This window comes from Platichthys flesus, chromosome 5 (genome assembly GCF_949316205.1).
Source record: "Platichthys flesus chromosome 5, fPlaFle2.1, whole genome shotgun sequence".
Taxonomy (NCBI): domain Eukaryota; kingdom Metazoa; phylum Chordata; class Actinopteri; order Pleuronectiformes; family Pleuronectidae; genus Platichthys; species Platichthys flesus.
Window position 1 is genome coordinate 24151580 of NC_084949.1, and position 20504 is coordinate 24172083.

At 46.5% G+C, this 20504-nt stretch overlaps 1 protein-coding gene across 1 annotated transcript; it reads left to right on the forward strand.

Annotated features, from left to right (window-relative positions):
• radil (Ras association and DIL domains) lies at positions 1-20297 on the forward strand. The gene is made up of 21 exons (XM_062387490.1): positions 1-307; positions 2845-2945; positions 3045-3161; positions 3981-4530; positions 6985-7092; positions 7554-7669; positions 7766-7951; positions 8031-8772; positions 9630-9760; positions 10088-10125; positions 10272-10423; positions 10604-10716; positions 11023-11139; positions 11484-11607; positions 14852-15024; positions 15300-15450; positions 16146-16372; positions 16932-17262; positions 18820-18959; positions 19511-19650; positions 19883-20297. Exons 3-21 carry the CDS (start codon positions 3078-3080, stop codon positions 19980-19982), a joined length of 3723 nt encoding a protein of 1240 aa, XP_062243474.1. The 5' UTR covers positions 1-307; positions 2845-2945; positions 3045-3077; the 3' UTR covers positions 19983-20297.
• The last annotated feature ends 207 nt before the right edge of the window (positions 20298-20504 follow it).

Below are 20504 nucleotides of genomic sequence, written 5' to 3' on the forward strand. Positions count from 1 at the left end.
TCGCGGCTCGGCTCTGAACCGCGGCGAACGAGGGAATGCGGCTCGGCGGCGCGTCGCTGGACACTCGGCGGAGATGTGCGCACGGAGCGGGGAGCGCCCGGCGGCCGGCTGCGGTCCAAGTTAACCGGCTGTTTGCGGGGATGAGGGCGGGAGGCAGCCCCGGTCGCTCGGAGCAGGGTTAGCGGGAGGGGGGTTCTGTTTTCTACTCCTCCTCCCCGGGATTTTCCTGACTCTCGTCGGGGAGACGGAATGCGAGAGGAGCCGAGGAGGAGTCCCCAGCTCCCCGGAGCCACGCACTGCAGCCAGCGTGAGTATGAGCACAGCCCGGGGTGGGGGGACAGCCCCCCGGGGGACAGACACCCTGGGGACCGGGATTCACACCTCAACTTTTCATGGACCTATTTTATTTCATCTTTTAATCATCTGTTATTTAACCACGGATTATTATTATTATTAATCTGCTTGTTGTTGAGTGTTGCTCAGGGGGGGGGGGGGGGGGGGTGGATATTGATCTTTATTGATTATCGATCGCGACGTGTCACCTGGAGCACCTGCGGACGCGCACAGGCCGAGCCCGCAGCTCCTCACGCGGCGCCTCGCGACTCCTCGGCGGATTAATTCCTGAGGATTTCCTCCTGCCTTTTGTTGCTCCGCCGGTTGCCACTGACGACCACTGACGCGAAATAAAGAACCCGCAAGAACCCGCAGACATCACAAGTTGCGTTTTTTTTCTTTTTTTTATATTGTGTTGCGGGTTTGTGGTCCCTGCGCGTTTTCCCCCCTCACCCAGGGTTTGATTGTGACCTTCCCTCAGGCAAGGCAAGGGCAGACAGGAAGTCAAGAAGCCGCTGGAGAAGTTGGAGAGTGTGTGTGTGTGTGTGTGTGTGTGTGACGTGGTTACCAAATGCAACACACAACCCCTGTAGATCACAAAAACAACACACAACCCAGCATTGAGGCCTTTTGAGTGTGTTTTTCTTTGTGTGGAGGTGCAGGAGGGGTTTGTTGGGCCCAGGATTGAGTTAACTGCGGCCAAGTGGCCAGATTACTGCGGATTAGCGGGCATTTAAAATAGTCACGTTGTCCCACCAGGGCCTGCAGAGTCAGCTCCAACAACACCTTTTAGGCCCGGCTCCAGATCTCTGCTGGAATCATGTATTAATGTGTGTGGAGCAGCTGAGGGGAGGTGATGTGTTCCTGAGAGTCAACCTGCGTTAAAGAGTTCATGACCCAAAAGCCAAGATTGAGATGTGACTCACCTCCTGCAGGGACAGACAGGCATGACCTGGATGACCTGTATCCACGATTTAAAGGACCAAACACTCGATGACGCTCAAGTGCACGACTGAAGTAATGTCCCTAACATCCGCTGGTATAGTTTCAAACAGCTGCTAACATCTCATGGTGACTTAAATTGTGCAGAAGACCTTCAAACATATATGTTCTCCTGGAAAATGCATGTAGGAAAATCTGAAATGAAAGATAAAGGCAGAACAAATATTAGTGGGCTGATCCATTCCAACGATGTTGATGCTCACTTCATCATGAAAGTTGTAAATCAAGCAATAAATGCCAAGTGTTCGCTGATCACAAAGTCTTACTGCTTCTCTATATCAGTGTAAAGTGAAAACTGAAGAGTGACTCACCTGCTGCTGCAGGGACACCGACTGGAGACAGAGCTGTGTGTGTGTGTGTGTGCGTGTGTGTGTGTGTGTGTGTGTGTGTGTGTCTGGAGGGAGAAACACACAACCAGGCTGCAGAGAGAGGAAGAGTTAATACCTGAAATCCACCAGTTTCTACCGAGCTGTATAATCAGTTTAACAGAAGAAGAGGGAGGAACATGCTTGTAGAAAACTGACAAATGACAGCAAGACTAAAAATATGAAATATTAGAGAGCTGCAAAGTGAAAACTGAAGAGTGTCTCGCCTCCTGCAGGGACACTGACTGGAACCAGAGCTTCTTATTGGAGGGAGAAATGCATGACCTGGATACAAGCAGAGGAAGAGTTTATCCCTGTGACTGATATCCACCAGTATGTGTGTTTTATTTTTTTACAAGAGAGCCGGGAAAACAAGACGAGTGAAAGACGATGCAGCAAAGCAAACATTTGAAATATTATAAAGCTGATCAATCGTTTGAACAGTCTCTACCCCTCTACCCCTTTTTCAATTTAACATCGAATATAAACATATCGGACCCGAAACACATCACATGATTTGATTGTTGGAAATGAGAAATATCGGGTTAATTGCATCCAGCAAACTCAAAATTGGAGGAATAATAGATATTCTAAAACAAGTAGGTTATTTTGATAACCAGTTCATACTTAAGTAATTTTTTAATGCATTACGACTTATTCTTTTATCTCTTTTGCTGGTTTTCTCTGCTTTTTTATTATTGTAAATTTAATAATTTTGAGTTCTGAACTGATATTTAAGCTGCAGCTTTGGACTTCTCCATGGTTCATACACCAAAAAATTAGTTGTTCAAAAATAAATCAGTTAACAATTGCAGCCCTGTTGTATGATATCGGTCATTGAATACAGACACAACTGTAAAGGGCCCTGATCTGAGGTGTCCACCGTCTCAGCCTGGACATCTGTGGTTGGTTCCATCAAACCCGGGTTAGAGTTTTGGTTCTTCAGGCAGCGTGATGTTGCTTTGCAGTTTGGACTCGGATGTGAAAACAGCTGAGCTCAGTCAAGAAGTCATCACGAAGCAGAAAGCCACAGCAGAATTATATGAGTCCCAGAGGTTTCCTCCGTGATCCAGAACTCAACGAGGGGAAACTCCAGAGCTGCTGTGAAGTGACATTAATCTCTTGTCTCTTCTTCCTCCTCCAGTGTGAGAGGTGACAGTGAAATGAAAAGCAAGGCGTCTGCCACTCAACTCTAAACCTTCAGAGCTGCTGCAGATAGAGCTGACGATACGTGACTGCATCAAGGTACTTTGTGTATTTCCTTTCATGGACGCACATGTGGGCTTTGAACCTCTGTAGAGATTGAATCCTGTGCCTGTAAATGTGTTTCTCTCACTCACTCAGTTGTGAAGAGTGTGTGGAACCGACAGCAGCATCATGTTCTACGGTTCCTCCTCTGGGGCGAGTATGTCCCTGCCGTCCAAGAGTCGCCTGAAGCGCCAGAGCAGGACCTTCACTCAGGTACACACACACACATGCACAAACACACACACACACACAAACACACAAACTGTCATTCTCAAGAGAATACCCAGCTGAATAGAGGTCAAAATAAATGTAGGAAACAAACAACAGTAAATAGTTAATACTGTATTTATTGAACTGCCTGGCTTTGCTCTTTATATCTAAATATGTTTTTTAACAGGTCACTTCACATTAAAAACAAAAAAAAACTATTCTTTACTTTAGTGAGATTTATCCCTGTAGATGAATGTGTGTTCATTGTATTTAATTTGAGGGATTGTTGGTCAGTCAGCACCATTTTGGACCGCAGTATGTGAACAGCTATTGGATGGACGGCCATGAACTTTGGTTTGAGATTTGCATTAATTAAAATGAATCCTGCTGACATTCATGTTCCCGTGGTCGTGAATGAAACGTCTGTTTGTTCCTCTCGGGATGAATCGTGAGAACTTTGGTGATCTGTCACAAATCACCTGGAACTTTGCTTTACTTTATCAAGTCGACTAAATACCTCTCTGTCACTGAATATGTTAGCATTTAGCTCAATAGCATGTCTATAGATTATTAGATATTATATAGATATTGTTCTGGTTCACTTGTAGTTTGTTTAAGAACTATGAAAACTAAAATTGAAATGTTATTCATCTCCAGTTTATTGAGACCTGTGCACATCGCCCATCCTCAGCAGGTCCTCATGGTTCAACGCCCAATCAGTGATCTGACCCTTTATTATACGGGACACATGTCCTGTACACGATGTCTGTGACACTCTGGCCCTGCAGGACGTCCATTGTTGTGTGTCTGTCTGTCCTCCAGGTCCTGTACCGGACTCTGAGCTACAGAGACCGCGTTGCAGCAGAAACTGGAACAAACACCCGGGGGGACCGGCGCTCCACCACCGAACCCCCCGAGCGGCCGGCCGACGACCCGGCTGAACTCTCCACGCAGAGCTCGGCCCCCGGGGTGCTGAAGATTTTCGGGGATGAAATTTGCGCCGGTGCCAACTACAAGAGCGTCCTGGCCACGCCACGCTCCAGTGCACAGGAACTGGTCAAAGAGGCGCTCGAACGTTACTCGCTCAACAAGGCTGCAGCCCACACGTACGTCCTGTGCGATGTGATCGGACACTTGGAGGGGGGCAGTGAGATAGAGGGAAGTGTGATAGGGGGGGGTGTGATAGGGGGGAGTGTGATAGGGGGAGGTGGGTGGCGGACTGAGTGCTTGCGTGCACTGGGAGACAATGAGAAGCCGCTGCTGCTCCAGGAGTTGTGGAAACCCCGAGAAGGACACGCTCGCAGGTTTGAGCTGCGCCGGAGAGCAGAGGTGGAGGAGCTCAACGCCAAGGAGAAGGACACCATCACTGCTGGTGAGGAAAACACACAAGCAGAGACACGTACACACAAACAGGGCACACACACTCGTCAGACAGACAAGGGACACACATGCAAAGCTGTGCGCACACACACACGCACACACAGCAGCTGGTCCAACTCCTGTCCTTTCTGAACATGTCAAACTCAGCAGAAAAGCACAGCTCGTTAGCTCCTCTGCAGAGTGTGAGTGAGTGTGTGTGTGTGTGTGTGTGTGATGCAGTATAAAACTTTTTGTCAGTTACTACTCCTAGATATTATTTCTGTAAAATTACCAGTGTTTGTTTTAAATGAAGCTTCTCTCCAGTGAAGACATTGTCTCCTCTCACATTCTTTTACATACACACACACACTTACACACACTGTCATCAGCAATTAACATACATACACACACACACACACACACACACTATTACACAGTGCTGTAGAATTGCACAGACAGCTGGTCGATTGATTGACTGAAAGCTGAATCCTTTTGCAACCGGAGGTGTGGATTTGTGTTACTGTTTTCATGAATGACACATTTCTACCACATTGTTCTGGCTCAAACCTCAATTGTGTATTGTTGAGTTCCCACAAGAGACTGACTAATATAAACTTCAATAGATAATATGGAAACAAGTCGAATTCACACTCAGGAAAACAGCTGTTGTGTCTTAACATCTGCATTGCAGTATATATTAATCCAAGTCTATCATGCAATGACCTTTATGTGAAATTCACTGATTGATTCCAGCTACACACACACACACACACAGACACACACTCGTCCCTGTGCATCCTGCCAAAGCAATTCACAAGCATCCAGTTGGTGCACAGTCGTGTTCAGAGAGATTCAGAGTATTTCCAGCCTCACAGTCGGAGGGAGCACTTTGCAGCAGCACATAATGTCTCGTGAGGCATGCCAGGGTTTACTGGTTGCTATGTCAACTTCTGTGGAAGCCAGAGTCAGTCAGCGGTCTCCTGCACTGTTCCTCAGTGCGGTGCGGTCCGGCTGTATAGTCAGACGGCAGAGGAGACGAGCGTGAGACCCTGAGAGGATGAGGCTGGTGGTTCTGTACATATTTGTGTACAACGGTCAACACATCCCAGGAGACCCAGGAAACCTGTGATGCAAGATTATAGTGTCTTTCTATCAATGTGTTTCTCATATGTGTATATGAGAAAGACCCGACACCATTTGGTACGAAGTTATAAAGTTATGAGATTCTATTAATCCGTCAAGGGGGAATCTGAACGTGACCTTACACATAGGACAGACAACAGGCAAGAAACAATCCTACATGTCTCAAGGCAGAACCAGATCAGCACAGCACCAAACTACATACTATCAATGTGACAACAACGTATTCATGCAGCAAATACCATCATCACCACAATCCTCAGTACAAGCATCTTTCTCATCCTCCAGAAAAAAGTACACTTATTGCTTTTTACTCTTTACGCTTTTTAGTGTTTCTTCCTCTTCCTCCAGTTTTCAGCAAAAACTTCCCAAAAGCAGTAAATTCTGAATTATGTGGAGATTGTCCGTTTGCAGTTTAGGTATTTAGGGCAGGACGGTGAATGTTGGGATTGACTCAAAATAAACTGCAGTTTTCATTGTAGTGGAGGAACACAACAGCCGGCTTAACACTGTGACTTACTGATGTATTTTTAACACACACACACACACACACACACACACACACACACACAGATTCACTGTTGTTTGTGTATCATATGTAAAATATATATATCCACCAGCCCTAATCTTTTTCTCTTAAAAACATTCTCTCATATTTACTGTGCTTAAAAGTGAGAGCAATTCTTTTTGTGGCTTATTCTTTATTTTTTATTTACCATTTGAAAATATCCACCAAAGTGCCTTCTGGGATAAAACCGCTTTAACTAATACACACATATCATTTTCGCACTAACCCTTCCTCTGTTGTGTTGAAGTGTTGAAAACCTCACACACCTTGAGATTCCCTTTGTTTCTCTCTTTACTTCTTTTATATCTTTTTCCCCTCGGGGTTTGTGTGAGTGTGCATGTGCATGTGTGAATTGTGTTTCTTCTATTTTTTAACAATGAGATGGCACTTTTAAAGGTCGACAGGATTTTCAATGAATACGTGAACACGCCAAATTCTGTGAAGACAAAAACAAGTGAATTGGACTCAACACAAAAACAACAACAGATATTAGTTTGTTGATTTGACAGTGATACAATGGGAGGAGAATCCTGTTCCTCACACCTTTAACTGGGTATCTCTTCCTCTAACTGGTGATGTGACTCCATAGAAACACCACAGACCCTTTCTGCTCCACAGTGCACACCTGTGTTGAGGTGTGCGGATGGTGTGTGTGTGTGTGTGTGTGTGAGTTTCTATGGGGGTTATTCTCTGCTTTGCTTGGTGTTTTGGAGAGGAGGGTGTTTTCTCAGCCTCCTAACCCCTCCCACCCTGCTGTAGGGCCCAAAACCCCCCAATTCCTGGCGGCTCTAATGGGTCGGTCCGGACTTGGCAAACACAGGAGCTCCCCCCTACGGTGTGGTCGAGTGGTACAATCCAGCTCTAAAGGTGGGGACTGGTCTCAGGTAGGGTGACTGTCAGTCATTCCCATGGAGACCACCTTTACCTGCGTTGTCACCAGCACCACTCCCATTACCAACAATTCAACCAGTCTGAGTGTGTGTGTGTGTGTGTGTGTGTGTGTGTGTGTGTGTGGGACATTGCATGGCTGCTGGGTTCACGTCTCATCAGGGTCACTGTTGTCTGTGCTGCTCCATCCCTTGACTTCATCTGACTGGTTTCCACTCAGTCTCCACTCCGCTCACACATGAAGACACTTTGTCCAGACGTCCCTCATGAGTCCAACGTGCCAACACTGCATCTCATGGTCGTTTCTTTATGTGTCCTCAACTTTTCCCTGCTCCATCTCTTCCTTTTGCTTCTTATTACTCTCCACCTGTCCCCCCCCCCCCTCCTGCCTCCCTCCCTCTCTCCCTCCTTCTTTTCTGATCCTCTCCACCTCCCTGTAGACATCAACGCCCAGGCTCGTAAGCTCCAGAGGAACCGGGCGAAGGGGACGCTGACCCTGCCCCGATCCAGCAACTCCTCCCTCTGCCGCAGCCTCAGTGAAACCAGCCTCAACCAGGTGGGGACTCCCACAGAAGCTTAGTGGGGATGATTGATTGTTATTATGAATGGGGCTGTTAACGCTTTCTGTGTGTGTGTACGTGTGTGTTTTCAGCTGGGAGTCGGAGATGAGCCCAAACGTTATTACTCCACTCTGCCCGGGCCGTTAAGAGCCCGAGAGCGTGAGTTGGCCTCCAGTGGCCGGAGGAAGGAGGAGGGGAGTCAGGGAGGAGGAGGGGGGGTGAGGCACTCTCTCTACCAGTCGCCACATCTCCTCCTGCTGCAGGGATACAATCGCCAGGTGAAGACAGTGAAAGATGTACCTGTGATGTCTGAAGCGTGTGGTCCTATCGTGACGTTAACCGTGGGATGTGTTTCAGGACTGTCTGGTGTACCTGCTGAACAGAGAGCAGCACACAGTGGGCCAGGAGACTCCCTCGGCTCGGCCCAACATCTGCCTGTTCTCTCCTGACATCCTGCCTCTGCACTGCCGCCTGCGCAGAGTCCCCGCACCCCGCCGCCATGCCACCACCACCACCAACAACAAGGGGGACGAGCTGGCGGAGAACCAGCGCTCCTGTGTTGCTGTGGAGCCCGTCCTCCACGCCACCGTCCTGGTGAACTTCTCCCGCTGCGAGCGTTCCACCACGCTGCGACACGGTGACCTCCTCTCGTTCGGATCGCATTACATCTTCTTGTACAAGGACCCTACGGGCGCTAAGCCTCTGCCTGCTCAGACCTTGGCACGCCTCCGCACCCTGGGACAGCTTTACGATGCAGGCATGGAGGAAGGAGAGGGCGGGGCCCAGACCTGTAAGATGTGTGGTTCGGTGCTGAAGGACAGAGCTGCGAACGTGTCGAGCGCTCCGGCGGTCAGACGCAGCTTCAAACCTCACCTGGTGAAACCCCGCAGCGTGGGGACAACAGCAGGAGGACCCCTTAGTGTGTCGGGAGTGGAAGGAGGCGGAGGAGGAGGAGGAGGAGGAGTGGGAGGAGGAGTGGGAGGAGGAGGAGGAGGAGTCGTGGGAGTAAGAGGTCAGAAAAGGAGGCTACAACTGGACTTTGACCAGGCTCATGAAGACCAGCTGTTGAGCAGAATTCTGGGTCTCATTGAACCTGGAGGTGAGTGCTGTGATATACAAAAGAATATAGAAAGTGTATCTTCAAATTACAACTAGTACATATCGACTATTTCAGATATCTTTATTCAACATTCCTGCTGCCACAACATTAAAGAGGAGGTGCATTGTTCATATGTGAAAGTCCAGAGAATATCCAGACCCAATAGTTTGCACATTTTCTGGATAAGGAGGTTTTAGAGCCACTCTCTGCGATTGCACCCCAACTTCTCAACAGTCACTCATTCACATTGTCTGTGTGCTGTTTAGTTTATTTTGGTAATTTGTGCTGAATTGTATTTGATGTACTTTTATTTTGAAATTAAGGAAGATTACATGAGTGACGGAACAACACAATCGGACTCAGTCTCCTTGCACACACTCATAGTTATCACTCTGTTTGAATTGTTCAGATCAATACATGTTTCCCTGGTAAATTGGTGAAAATGTTGAAAAAACGTAGAGTATAACAAAGTGGAATATAATCTCTGGATCCGTCCACTGGTCTTAATGGTTTCCTTCCAGATCCTGAAGTTGTTTTTGTGTAATCTCGCTTACAAACATGAACAGGGGTGAAAACATAACCTCCTTTGCAGAGGTTATGAGTTAAAAGGCAATAATCAATGTTTCCTCAGAGTAAGATTCTCATTTCATCCATCAACGTTTAACTCTCAAACGGCATAGATATAAAACAGTGAATCTAGAATCGATCCATTTGAATTACATTTAAAAAACGACTTTCCAGTATCAGTGTGCTACTCGTGATACTGGTCTTAGCTAGAGAATAGTGCCAGTGAAACCTGTGGTTTTTAAAAACACTCATCTTATCATAAATGTTTTGAATCCTTGTCTTTCTCTCAGGAGACGACCACAAGCTGACGCCAGCCTACCTGCTGTGTCTGTGCATACAGCACTCCGCCTCGACCTTCCCTCCGGGGAGCTTTGGAAAACTGCTGCTCAAGATCGTCCGGCGAATCCAGACCATCGCATGGGTCAGTTGACTGTCTGTCTGTCCGTCTGTCTGTCTGTGTGTCTGTCTGTCTGTCTGTCTGTCTGTCTGTGTGTCTGTCTGTCTGTCTGTGTGTCTGTGTGTCTGTGTCTCTGTGGTCTCCGATTAAGATTACCTCACGTGGAGGGAAACTGTGTCAGGTCAGGTGAAGAGGAGACAGGGTTTTTGTAAATTTGATAGTGGTACTGCATTTCTCTCTGCAGCGAAGGTTCTCCTACGCACATCCTGAAAGTTTAATGAAGACTTAATTGCTCTCTGTGTGTGTGTGTGTGTGTGTGTGTGTGTGTGTGTGTGTGTGTGTGCCTTTCAGGAGAAGACAAAGGAGCTGGCTCAGAAGCAAGCTCAGCAGTGAGTATTGCTTTCCAACTTGTGCTGGAAAGAAAGAGAGCATCGTGTGTGCTCATGTACCATTTTCGTACTTTGCATGTCGATGTCTACTAAACTGTTTGTGCATGTGTGTGAACATATATGTGTGTGTCTGTGTGTCCATGTAGCCAGGACCCGTCCTCCCTGTCCCTGCTCAGTATCTCAGACCTGATCCCAGACCTGCAGATCATCTTCTTCTGGATGTCCAACTCCATCGAGATCCTCTATTTTATACAGCAAAGAGTTCCCGCGTACACACACAGCATCGAGACACTGCAAGGTACACACACACACCACACACACACACACACACACGGCCTGAATGATGAGCTTGGAAACAACTTGGCTGAGGAGTCATTACTCACACTGACGTACACTAGACACTGATACAGATGCAACACTCCCTCTCTCCCAGTGAGTAACTCTGAAGTGTGGCTCTCTCTCTGTCGTGTGTGTCCAGGGTCGAAGGAGTCGCTGCTGTCTGCCACGATATCAGCCAATGAGGAGGCGATGACCATCCTGGAGGAAGTGATCATGTACACGTTCCAGCAATGTGTCTACTACATCACCAAGGTAATCTGTCACCGCCACACAGTGTCATCTTCTTAATGATCAAGATTTTATCTTGTTTTTAGAGCCAAGATACATGAATAATAATTCAAGCTGTGGCCCTGATTGGGTTGTTACACACTCTCTCACACAGACACACACACACACACACACACACACACAAACACACTCTCTCTCTCTCAATTTATGACTAGATGAGGTAAGAATATGATTAAATTAGAAGCTATTCTGCAATTTCAAATCGCTTCCATCACCAAACGTATCTTTGTGTGTGTGTGTGTGTGTGTGTGTCTGTGTGTGTGTTTCCAGGCTCTTTATGTAGTGTTGCCAGGTTTGTTAGACTGTAATCCATTCCCGGTCGACAGCTCTGAGCCGTGCTGGAAAGGAGGTGTAGGGTTTCCTGAACCGATACGCAGGGTCCTGCAGGTAAGGACACTTTAATTATATATATATATAATACTTTTCAATCTTGAGGATTTGCTGCTCTTCACACAATTAGAAAAGCTACAACTGCAAAAACCAAACTACAGAAACACAACCACAGAGAAAGTAGGTGACAATGAAACGTGCTGAGTTGCTTTTGCAGTTGTGTTGTGGCTCTCACAGTTGTTTTCCATCGATGTGCTTGTGTGAGACGTCTTGGCCGCTCTGGAAATGAAACCCGCTGATACACAATACACGACAAAAGCCCAAATATGACGTTGACACATGGCTGTACTGTATTGATTACTGTATTTTCTACAACAGTATTTCTGTGTGTGTGTGTGCAGGTGTTGCAGAATGCCCAGGAGCTTCTGCACGGCTACGAGGTCCACCCAGAGATCCAGGCTCAGATGTTTGCTTACCTCTTCTTCTTCTCCAACGTGTCTCTGTTTAACCAGCTAATGGACAAAGGTACGGGGGGGGGGGGTATAAAAAGCACACACACACTCTCACTCTCGCTTCCATTTGACCTCCCTGAGGATTTGTACAGTTGTTAGTGTGTGTGACAGAGAGAGAGAGAGAGGGAGAGAGAGAACCTGTGAGTCCTTGTGTCCTTGTCAGCATTTTGACAGAGACTAACCCGGGTTTGTCCTCAATGCCCTTCGCCTATCTGCATTCTATGTCTCCCCCTCTTCCCCCTCTTCCTCCTCCTCCTCCTCCTCCTCGCCTTCCTTCCTTCCATCTGGCCATCAGGGGGTAAAGGGCGAAGAAGAGTAGATGTCGGATTGGATGGAGGGAAAGAGAGGAGAAAGGGAGGGGCAGAAAAGGGCAGAGTGAAGGGCAAAGGGCTGGAAGGCCGTCCAGTTGTTGCGGTGACCTTGTTAATCGTCTATTACTGTGTCTAAATACAGAAAACGGTCATTTAAGACCAAATATACGTCAACGTGTCGGACTCCCCGTCACTTTCAACCTCTCCACACCCGCCCTGTATATCTCTACCTATACACACACACACACACACACCTACACACACTTCTATAGAGTCACGCACACGCCATATGTCTTCATTAGCCGGTGCAGACAGGAGAGATCACATGTCTGGCAAAGAGAGAAGGAGAAATACCTTTATATTCATGCAGAGGCTGCCCCCCCCCACACACCCACCTCCTCCTCCTCCTCTCACTCGCTGTCTGGCTTTTTTATTCTCTCTCTCCTCCGCTCCCCGTTTTATTTTTTCGGGTCGCCCATTGATATTTCTCTGCTGATGCTGATGCTGATGTTTGGACCTGGTCAGCGTCATTTCACACCGGCTGTTAAAGTGCGTCACTGAATTTGCCTCCTGGCGCTGAATGAATCTCACGACGCGGCTGTGAAGAACGATTAAAAAAGAAAAGTGCAGATTGTGGTCACTGAGAAGAGTAACAACACATTTGATTCATTGTGAATGTCAGGAGGCATTCAGGTGCGTTCACACCTCTACTAAGCGCTGACCTCTGTTCAGGGTCAGACCTCCTCGGGGATCTGATCACAGATTGAAAGCTCCAAGGTCAAGTACCAATGCACCGAAGATGCTGAGGATGCATCTGAGATCCGGTCAGCGAGACACACAGTCGGAGGTTATCTGGGACACATGTGGCCACGTCCTCCTGAACGTCTCCTGGGACCGTCTGCTCGGCTCACGTCCTCTGACCTGCTGCAGCTTCGTGATGAACAGAAGTTATTCTTCCACTTTTCAGTGTTTCCCATACACTGATTTATTTGTGCCCTTCCGAAGTATCAACACTGACGGCCACATATTGATTTTTCCATTTTATTTAGCCTTGCAATTGAATAAAACCTTATTTAATTTTAGAGATGTGAGCAGTAAACTGATTGTCTCAGCATCTTGTGGCCCCACTCTCTCTCTCTCTCTCTCTCTCTCTCTCTCTGGCGCTCTGTCTCACACACACACACACAAAGGCACACACACACACGTACACAGACTGACAATGGACCTGTACCCATCTGTCAGTCTGACTAGCTAAGAATAATAATTTTATATGAATTCATAAAAGCGAGATTGAATAACTGAAACTCATGATATAATTTGGCAAATCAACACTGTTTGTGATTCTGCTGGTTTGTGAGTGTGTGTCCAAATCACTCGGGTTGATCCGGTGAAAATGTCACAATCTCTATAATTCAATAGAGAATTTGTAAAGATCATTATTTAAAATCGATCGTATTCCCCGACCTTCGCCCAGTAAACAGCCGTCAGTGGAAACCAGCTCGTCGTTGTCGCTCTGTTGGTTTTTGTGAGTGTGTGTCGGCTCCTCTGTGTTTAAAGGTGAGTGTGTTTATGTGAAACCAGCTGCTATGAAGCATTATGACACCTTTGCTAAGGGGTTAAGTGATGTCTCGTCTGTTTGCGATGCCTCACACGCAGATTACTGTATGCCTAGACATAAGCCTATTACAGAGGAGGCGTGTGTGTGTGTGTGTGTGCAACCTAAACATATGGCAGAATATTTGAATGGTTATGTGTGAGCTGCAAGTTCATCATCTGTCTGAAGTGTCCTGTTTAATTTGATATCAAACTTTACAGATTTTTATTTGGTGCCGAACAATTCAATTCATCTAAACTTTCAAGTACAAGAAGATGGAGTTGGTTGATCTGTTCAGTTTCATCATCACGTTTTTACTTGTTCTCTTCTGATTTATAACTTTAAGCTTAAATTAGGTAGAATAAAACAAACACAATATGTCTGTTAGGTAAAGAAAAAAGCACATTGTTTACAACTTAAAATATCGGGGGTTTATTATCAATCCACTTTTTTCAGTCTTTCCAAACGATATCTTCTAATTTCAATAAAGATCCATTTAAACAGCAAATAAGAGCATAACGAGCATTTCAAGTTTTTTGTCCGTGTGAGCAAAAGCTTTTCGATTTACTGAGTAATTGAATCAATGGAATCACGACCCTGTGACGGTAATATTAGGTAAAACAATACAACAATGCTGATAGGCCGATGCATGTAACATGCTCTCTGATTGGCTATCACCTGGCTGGTCATATGCAGATGAGTGAATCAGGGTGGATGACAGAGTGGAGGGAGTCTGGAGGCAAAACAGAGCCTGGACAAAGAAATGTAGGTTGTCTCTAACCAATCAGAGAGCTTGTAAGTCTCTTCTCTTTGAGATAATAAAAAATGTCCAGTTGTTTGTCATTGTTTGTACCAAAGCCCATCAGAGGCCTGAGCTGAGGGGGGGTAATTTCACAAAGCTTAAAAAGGCATTATAGTCACAGTGAGGTAATGACAGCATGACAGATGCTAGATCTGGAGGAACTGCTGCCTGCTTAACTTGTCACCAAACTTCTCTGAGCTCCTCCATGGGCTGCAGAGAAAGAAGGGATGAGGCAGAGGGAGGAACGGAGGATGTGTGTTGGTTTGTTTCTCACTAAAACACAAACCCGGTCCACTGGGCTCCTCTGCACCGCTCCATTGGTATTCTGAGAGGAGATATTCGATGCTGTTTCATCGAATATTGATTTAATAAGAAATGAATGTCTGTGTTACATGAACATGCAAAGAAACAGAGCATCTCTCTCAAAATGATGAGACACGTAGGGGGAAAGGGTGATTGTGTGTTCCATGGAGCATTGGACCGTTCAGTTCTCCCCTTCTTAAGACTAGACTCAATGTTTGTGTGTCTGTGTGTGTCTGTGTGTGTGTAGGTCCCTCCCGGGGTTGGTTCCAGCGCTCCAAGGTGCTGCAGATTCAGGCGTGTTTGCGGATGGTCATGGAGTGGGCGAGCAGATCCAGTCTGGGACATCTGGCCGACAAATTCTTCACCAAACTCACCAGCACGGTGTCCATACTGGCCACATCCCCACAACAGCTCAAACAGGTAACACCCACACACACACACACACACACACACAGGCACATAGGATAACATTGTAAGATAGGTAATCAAAATTCTTGTTGATTTTTCAGTGTAATGCATGTATCTGGACATACTAAATTAGTATAAAAATAAAAATACTAATACATACTAATACTTTAAAATAAGAATAAAGTTGACCATATTCATTGTCCCGCTCCCTTAATTGATTAATTGTATTAAAAAAGGATTGATAATTAAATACTGTTTCCTCTGTTTGGTTTCCTCTGGGTCTGCAGCTGAGTTGGAGAGCGTTGTCCAGTGAGCATCCGTCTCTGAAACCAGTTCAGCTGCACAGGATTCTCACCCAGTACCAGCTCACAGCAGAGATCGGCCCGGTCCCAATCTGGCAGCCCAGCAGTGAGGACGAGGCCTACATTTACAGAACAGGTACAAATGTGTAGCAGTGCGTGTGTGTGGGGGGGGGGGTTCATTTGCGTAGCCAGTAGAAGTGTTAAAATGATGGGAACGTAAAGCCCTTGTCGTATAATTTTGTCCAGGGGGTATACTCACCAAGAGGCTGAGTATGAGAGACAAAGCTGCTCGACCCACTAGCCGGTTAATACATTTAAAAAAGGCTCAAAAACATCCAAAGCTCTCAAAGTTCATAAAGAGCGATCAACAGAACAAGCAGAGCCCCCCCCCCCCCCCCCATCAACACCTCTACCTTCATTCACAACCAACCAGTGAACACGTGCTATAACTAAAGCCTCCATCACCAACACCATGTGACCCAGATTACCGTAAGTAACCTAAAAAGGTGCGAAACAACAACTGTGGAACTCTGATATTCCTTCAAATCTTTTGTACTCAACACAAATGTAACATTTTATTCATTATGGTTTTAAAAAGTCTTAAATTTAACACGTTGAATTCTGCAGAAACACAGAATTGACTTACTTCAAGAGTAAACACACTGCAATTAGAGAGTTGTGTGCGTGTGTGAAAGCTGCAAAACAAAGAGTAAGAGGCTGATGGAGCAGGTGAAGCAATCCTGGATCAGCCTTTTAATGATGTATATGTGTATTCATGTGTGTGTGTACTTGTTTTAACATCTGTGTGTGTGTGTGTGGTTGTGTGTTCAGTGGACCTCCTGGAGAGCTTCGAGAACCACCCTCCCATTGTGTTGCCCAGCGCCGGGTTCCGAGTGGACCTGGACAGCGAGTGTGTGGAAGACAGCATCTACAGGCAGCTGCTCTACATCCGCCACTACCTGTGGGGGCTACGCACCAAGACGCAGCCTCACGGCACCGCCCCGAGCGTGCACACACACTCCAACGGAACCAACACGGCCGACTGGCCCGACATCCAGGTCACAAGACTCACGTGCACACGTACACGCAGCGTACTGTCAAATACACACACCTAGCGGTAATCCAGGCCATGTGCCTCAGCAGCTGTGGCTGTTGAGGAGTTCTTCATAATCCCATAAATGAAAGACAAAAAACCCTCAGACGCACACACACACACACACACACAGAGAGACACACTCACAGAAACCTAGACATGGTTAAATCATGGTTAATCTGATTAGTCTTTAGGCTGTCTAATTAGTGGGAACGGCCGACTAGACCATAATCCCGAGTGTTACTGCACCCTCATATGTAAACATACAGAAACACACATACATTCACAGATATTGCTCAGGTGTAAATCAGTGATGGTAAATTTGTAAAATGATCAATCAATCAAACTCTAGTTGAGGTGTTGTATCGAGCAACACAACTTTTTGTTCATAGGGTCAAAAACGCTCGTCCACAGATGAATGGAAAACAGGATTTTTGTATCTTTTGTTTTGCTTCCTTTGCATCCGTGAAACTTTAAAACCTTGTTCTGGTTTCTAAAGTCTCTCTGGTCCTTCCTGACAACAGAGGGAGCTGCTGCCTCCCACCCACAACAGTCCCCGCTCCGGAGGTCCCGGGGACGAGGCGGAGACGGGGGAGGAGAGAGGACGGGACAGACCCCCGGGACAGACACACACACACAGCCTCAGGAGGAACGGGACTATGCACCACCCCCGGCCGGCAAATCCGGACCCTACCTGCCTCTTGACCCCCCCCAACACCCCGCTGTACCCCGACGGAGGCGGGGGAGGGGTCCTCGGGCCGATCATGGGCCCCAACGCTCAGACCAACGGCTGCGGCGGCAGAGCGGCGGCAGAATGCAAGAAGACCAACGGGCTCATCAGCAACGGACTGGAGGGTAGGCTGAGACATACAGGAAGTCCACAGAGTAACACAAGAGCAGCTTAACGGAAACTAGAACGGAGCAGACCGGCCAAATTTAAAGATATAACATTCTAAAATGTTGAGAATCAAGTAATTTTATGAGATAAGTCAATTTACAACTTTTTTTTGTAGTATTCCGACTTATTCTCCTAATCTCATCTGCTATGTCCTCCACTTGGCCCTAATACCCTGATACTCAGATATGTCACTTATATTTATTATTTGAGAGACCATAGCTCTGCTCTCCCAAAGTTCAAAGCTCACTGAATAAGGTTTTGGGTCTTTAAGGAAACACCAGGCCGGGGGGGGGATGAATCATAGAGGGAAACACTGAACTTTATAACAGCATTAATAAAGCTGTGTTTAATGTTAATGATTCGCATCGTGCCCAGAACCCATGTATCCCTACAAAGTATATCATCAGTATATTATCCAGTTTACAAGGTGCTTAAACTTAACAGCACATTCTATCATATGGATATAAAGATAGTGTAACAGTCATTTTCCCACTGGTTCTGTGGCTCTGTTTGTATCTCAGTGATTTGCAAAGACAACAGGACAAACATTATAATTATATGATAATAACATTCTTTGGTATTTCTAATTCACCTGAAGCTACATTCATCAATACCATGTTTATTAAAGGGGGTAATTTAAATCACCTCCTCTGCACCAACAAAGCTTTTTAGCCTCCTTGAACTAAATCTCAAAGATTCACATTCTCTGTTTGAGTCAGTCAGACTCAGAGACTGTAAATAAAGATGGACGACTTCTTTCCAGTTCCTCTCATTGTCCAGAAGTGATGCTATAATTAACCCTTTCATTCATCAGTGTGAGGAGAACTACCTTAATGACAGGAACCATCTTTCAGAAACATTTATTCGACTTTTTCGTTCCTTCCACCAACACGGAGGAGACAGGATTTATTACCTATACCGCAACCAGCCACCAGGTGGAGATTAAGATGCTTTGGCTTCTTTTTTTGGGGGAGATGACATGTCGTCCATCTTTATATATACTGTACGGTCAGAATACTGTTGATCAGTGGTAAAAAATACCTTTTTTAACGCAACCAGGACAAGAATGAAAGCTAATGATCAACTATCGCGTCCAGGAATATGATAAATCAGAGATAAAGCTCAGTTTGTTCTATGTGTAATTAATTAACAACGGTTTCTAACCTGTTAGCTACAATCACACATCATAATATGATCAAACTGTATCTGAGTTTTGTGCCACTCTGGTTGTTTTGGAGTTCTTCTGTCCCCTAGTGGCCACAAAGTAAATGCAGTTTTAGTGCCTGACACAGAATTGCCCGAGCTGCACCAGAGATTTCACACCTGTGTAGTTTCCTCCAGTGTAGTGAGTGTGACATCATGTGTGTGTGTCCGTATGTGTCTCAGTATCTGTGTGTGTCTCCTCTGCACAGCGAGACCTCTTTTTGTCTGTCTGACCCCATAGCAAGACCCTGTGTGTGTGTGTGTGTGTGTGTTTGTGTCTTTGTGGATGTGGGTGTCCGTGTCCTCTGCAGGGTGTATTAGTGGGTGTGAGTTTCCTTTCCCTGTATCCTCCCCTGGCGTCCCTCCCCTCCCTGATGACTTGTGTGTGGTGTTTGTAGTGGAACTGGACAAGGGACCGTACGGACTGGGAATGGGACTCATAGACGGACTGGTGAGTCGCCCGAGTCCCATCAGAGACTTCTTCTATTTGTGATTCACCGTTTCAACTCCACTGGAATTTAGAAAATCACACACAGTGCATTTATTCATCCTTAACTATCCTCTGATGATTATTATTACCTGCCATCTGTATTTGTTGGTTTCTTTCCTTTGTCTGTTAGCAGGATTATAGGAATAAATAATATATATAAACAATCTTGACACATACCACAGCCTTCCCTAAACCATGTTCAGTAGTTTTCCATAATCTTAACAACTAATAAACAAACAAATGCAGATGAAAACACAGCATCCTTGCCAGAGGTATATACTGCATGTACACATTTAGTTTCAAGTTCAAATTCAAATTACTATAATATTGACTTTTATTCTACTTTATTCATTTATTAAAAAACATCTTTAGTGCTGGAACAATTAGCTGGTGGACACGGTTTCTTCTTGATAACCATGTTTGCGGTTCTGCCGGCTGATGAGAATCAGATATCCTCCATCGATGTGGTAGAGATTGATTTCCATTACCACTAACACGTCTCCCTCCTGCAGCACACTCCTCTCAACGCTCCAGGCATCTACATCCGGACCCTGATCCCCGACGGGCCGGCTGCCTCCGACGGCCGCCTGAGGATCGGGGACCGCATCCTGGCTGTGAACGGCACCAGTCTGATCGGAGCAGACTACCAGAGGTAACAGAGGCTGTTCCCCTGGTGGTGGTGGTGGCTGTTTGTGGAGATTAATGAAACTATATTAGATTATGATTGAGTTAACTTCGCCCTCTACCATCAGCCTCGTTCATTGATTACTGTGATTGATCGGTGTGAGTCCAGACTGTGACAATCCTCCGTCTGTGCTCTCGTCTCTGCTGAGTTTCGTGTAACCGGACTCTGTTTGTTTCTCCGTCTGCTTCCTCCTGTGCAGCGCGGTGGATCTGATCCGTCTGGGGGGGGGTCGACTCCGCTTCCTGGTCGCCAAGTCTGACCCCGAGGTTTCGGATAAGATCAGTGCCTCCTCCTGCTGACCGCCTCCAGGGCGCAGCCAAGAAACGCACACAGTCCACAGGTGCAGATGTGTGTGTGTGTGCTGATGAACAGGAAACACACAAACGCACCCCCGGAATGCGTTACACACTCCGCATGAAATATGGATGCAACACCTCATGTCAGCACATAAGCCGGACTGACCCCCCCCCCCCCCCCTCTCTCTAACCCACAACAACATCCCACCAGTGTTCTGCGAGGTGGGCGGGGTCTAACGAGCCAGTCAGACGTCTTGATGGGTTTTTAGGTTCTCGTCAGTCGGAGCATGTGTGACCCCTGGACTCCCCCCCCCCCCCCCCCCCCGCCTGTATTTTAGAATAATTTGTATTAGTGATGCAGGGGCATTAATTAGCATGACGGACCCGGCTCTCGGACACAGAGTGTCTGATGGACATGAAGTGAGAACCTGGAGACGACCTCCATGTCTCACACGGAATGTTTAATAAACCTTTTTGCTGGTGAAGCCTCCAACACATGATCTCTGAATGCTCCACAGACTCAAT

What these genes read in the sequence shown, in the direction of transcription:
- radil (XM_062387490.1), top strand. Translation starts at nt 3,078, where the DNA reads ATGTTCTACGGTTCCTCCTCTGGGGCGAGTATGTCCCTGCCGTCCAAG. An exon ending in AGAGCAGGACCTTCACTCAG is followed by an intron (nt 3,162 to 3,980) that starts GTACACACACAC and finishes TCTGTCCTCCAG; the next exon opens with GTCCTGTACCGGACTCTGAG. An exon ending in ATCGGAGCAGACTACCAGAG is followed by an intron (nt 19,651 to 19,882) that starts GTAACAGAGGCT and finishes CCTCCTGTGCAG; the next exon opens with CGCGGTGGATCTGATCCGTC.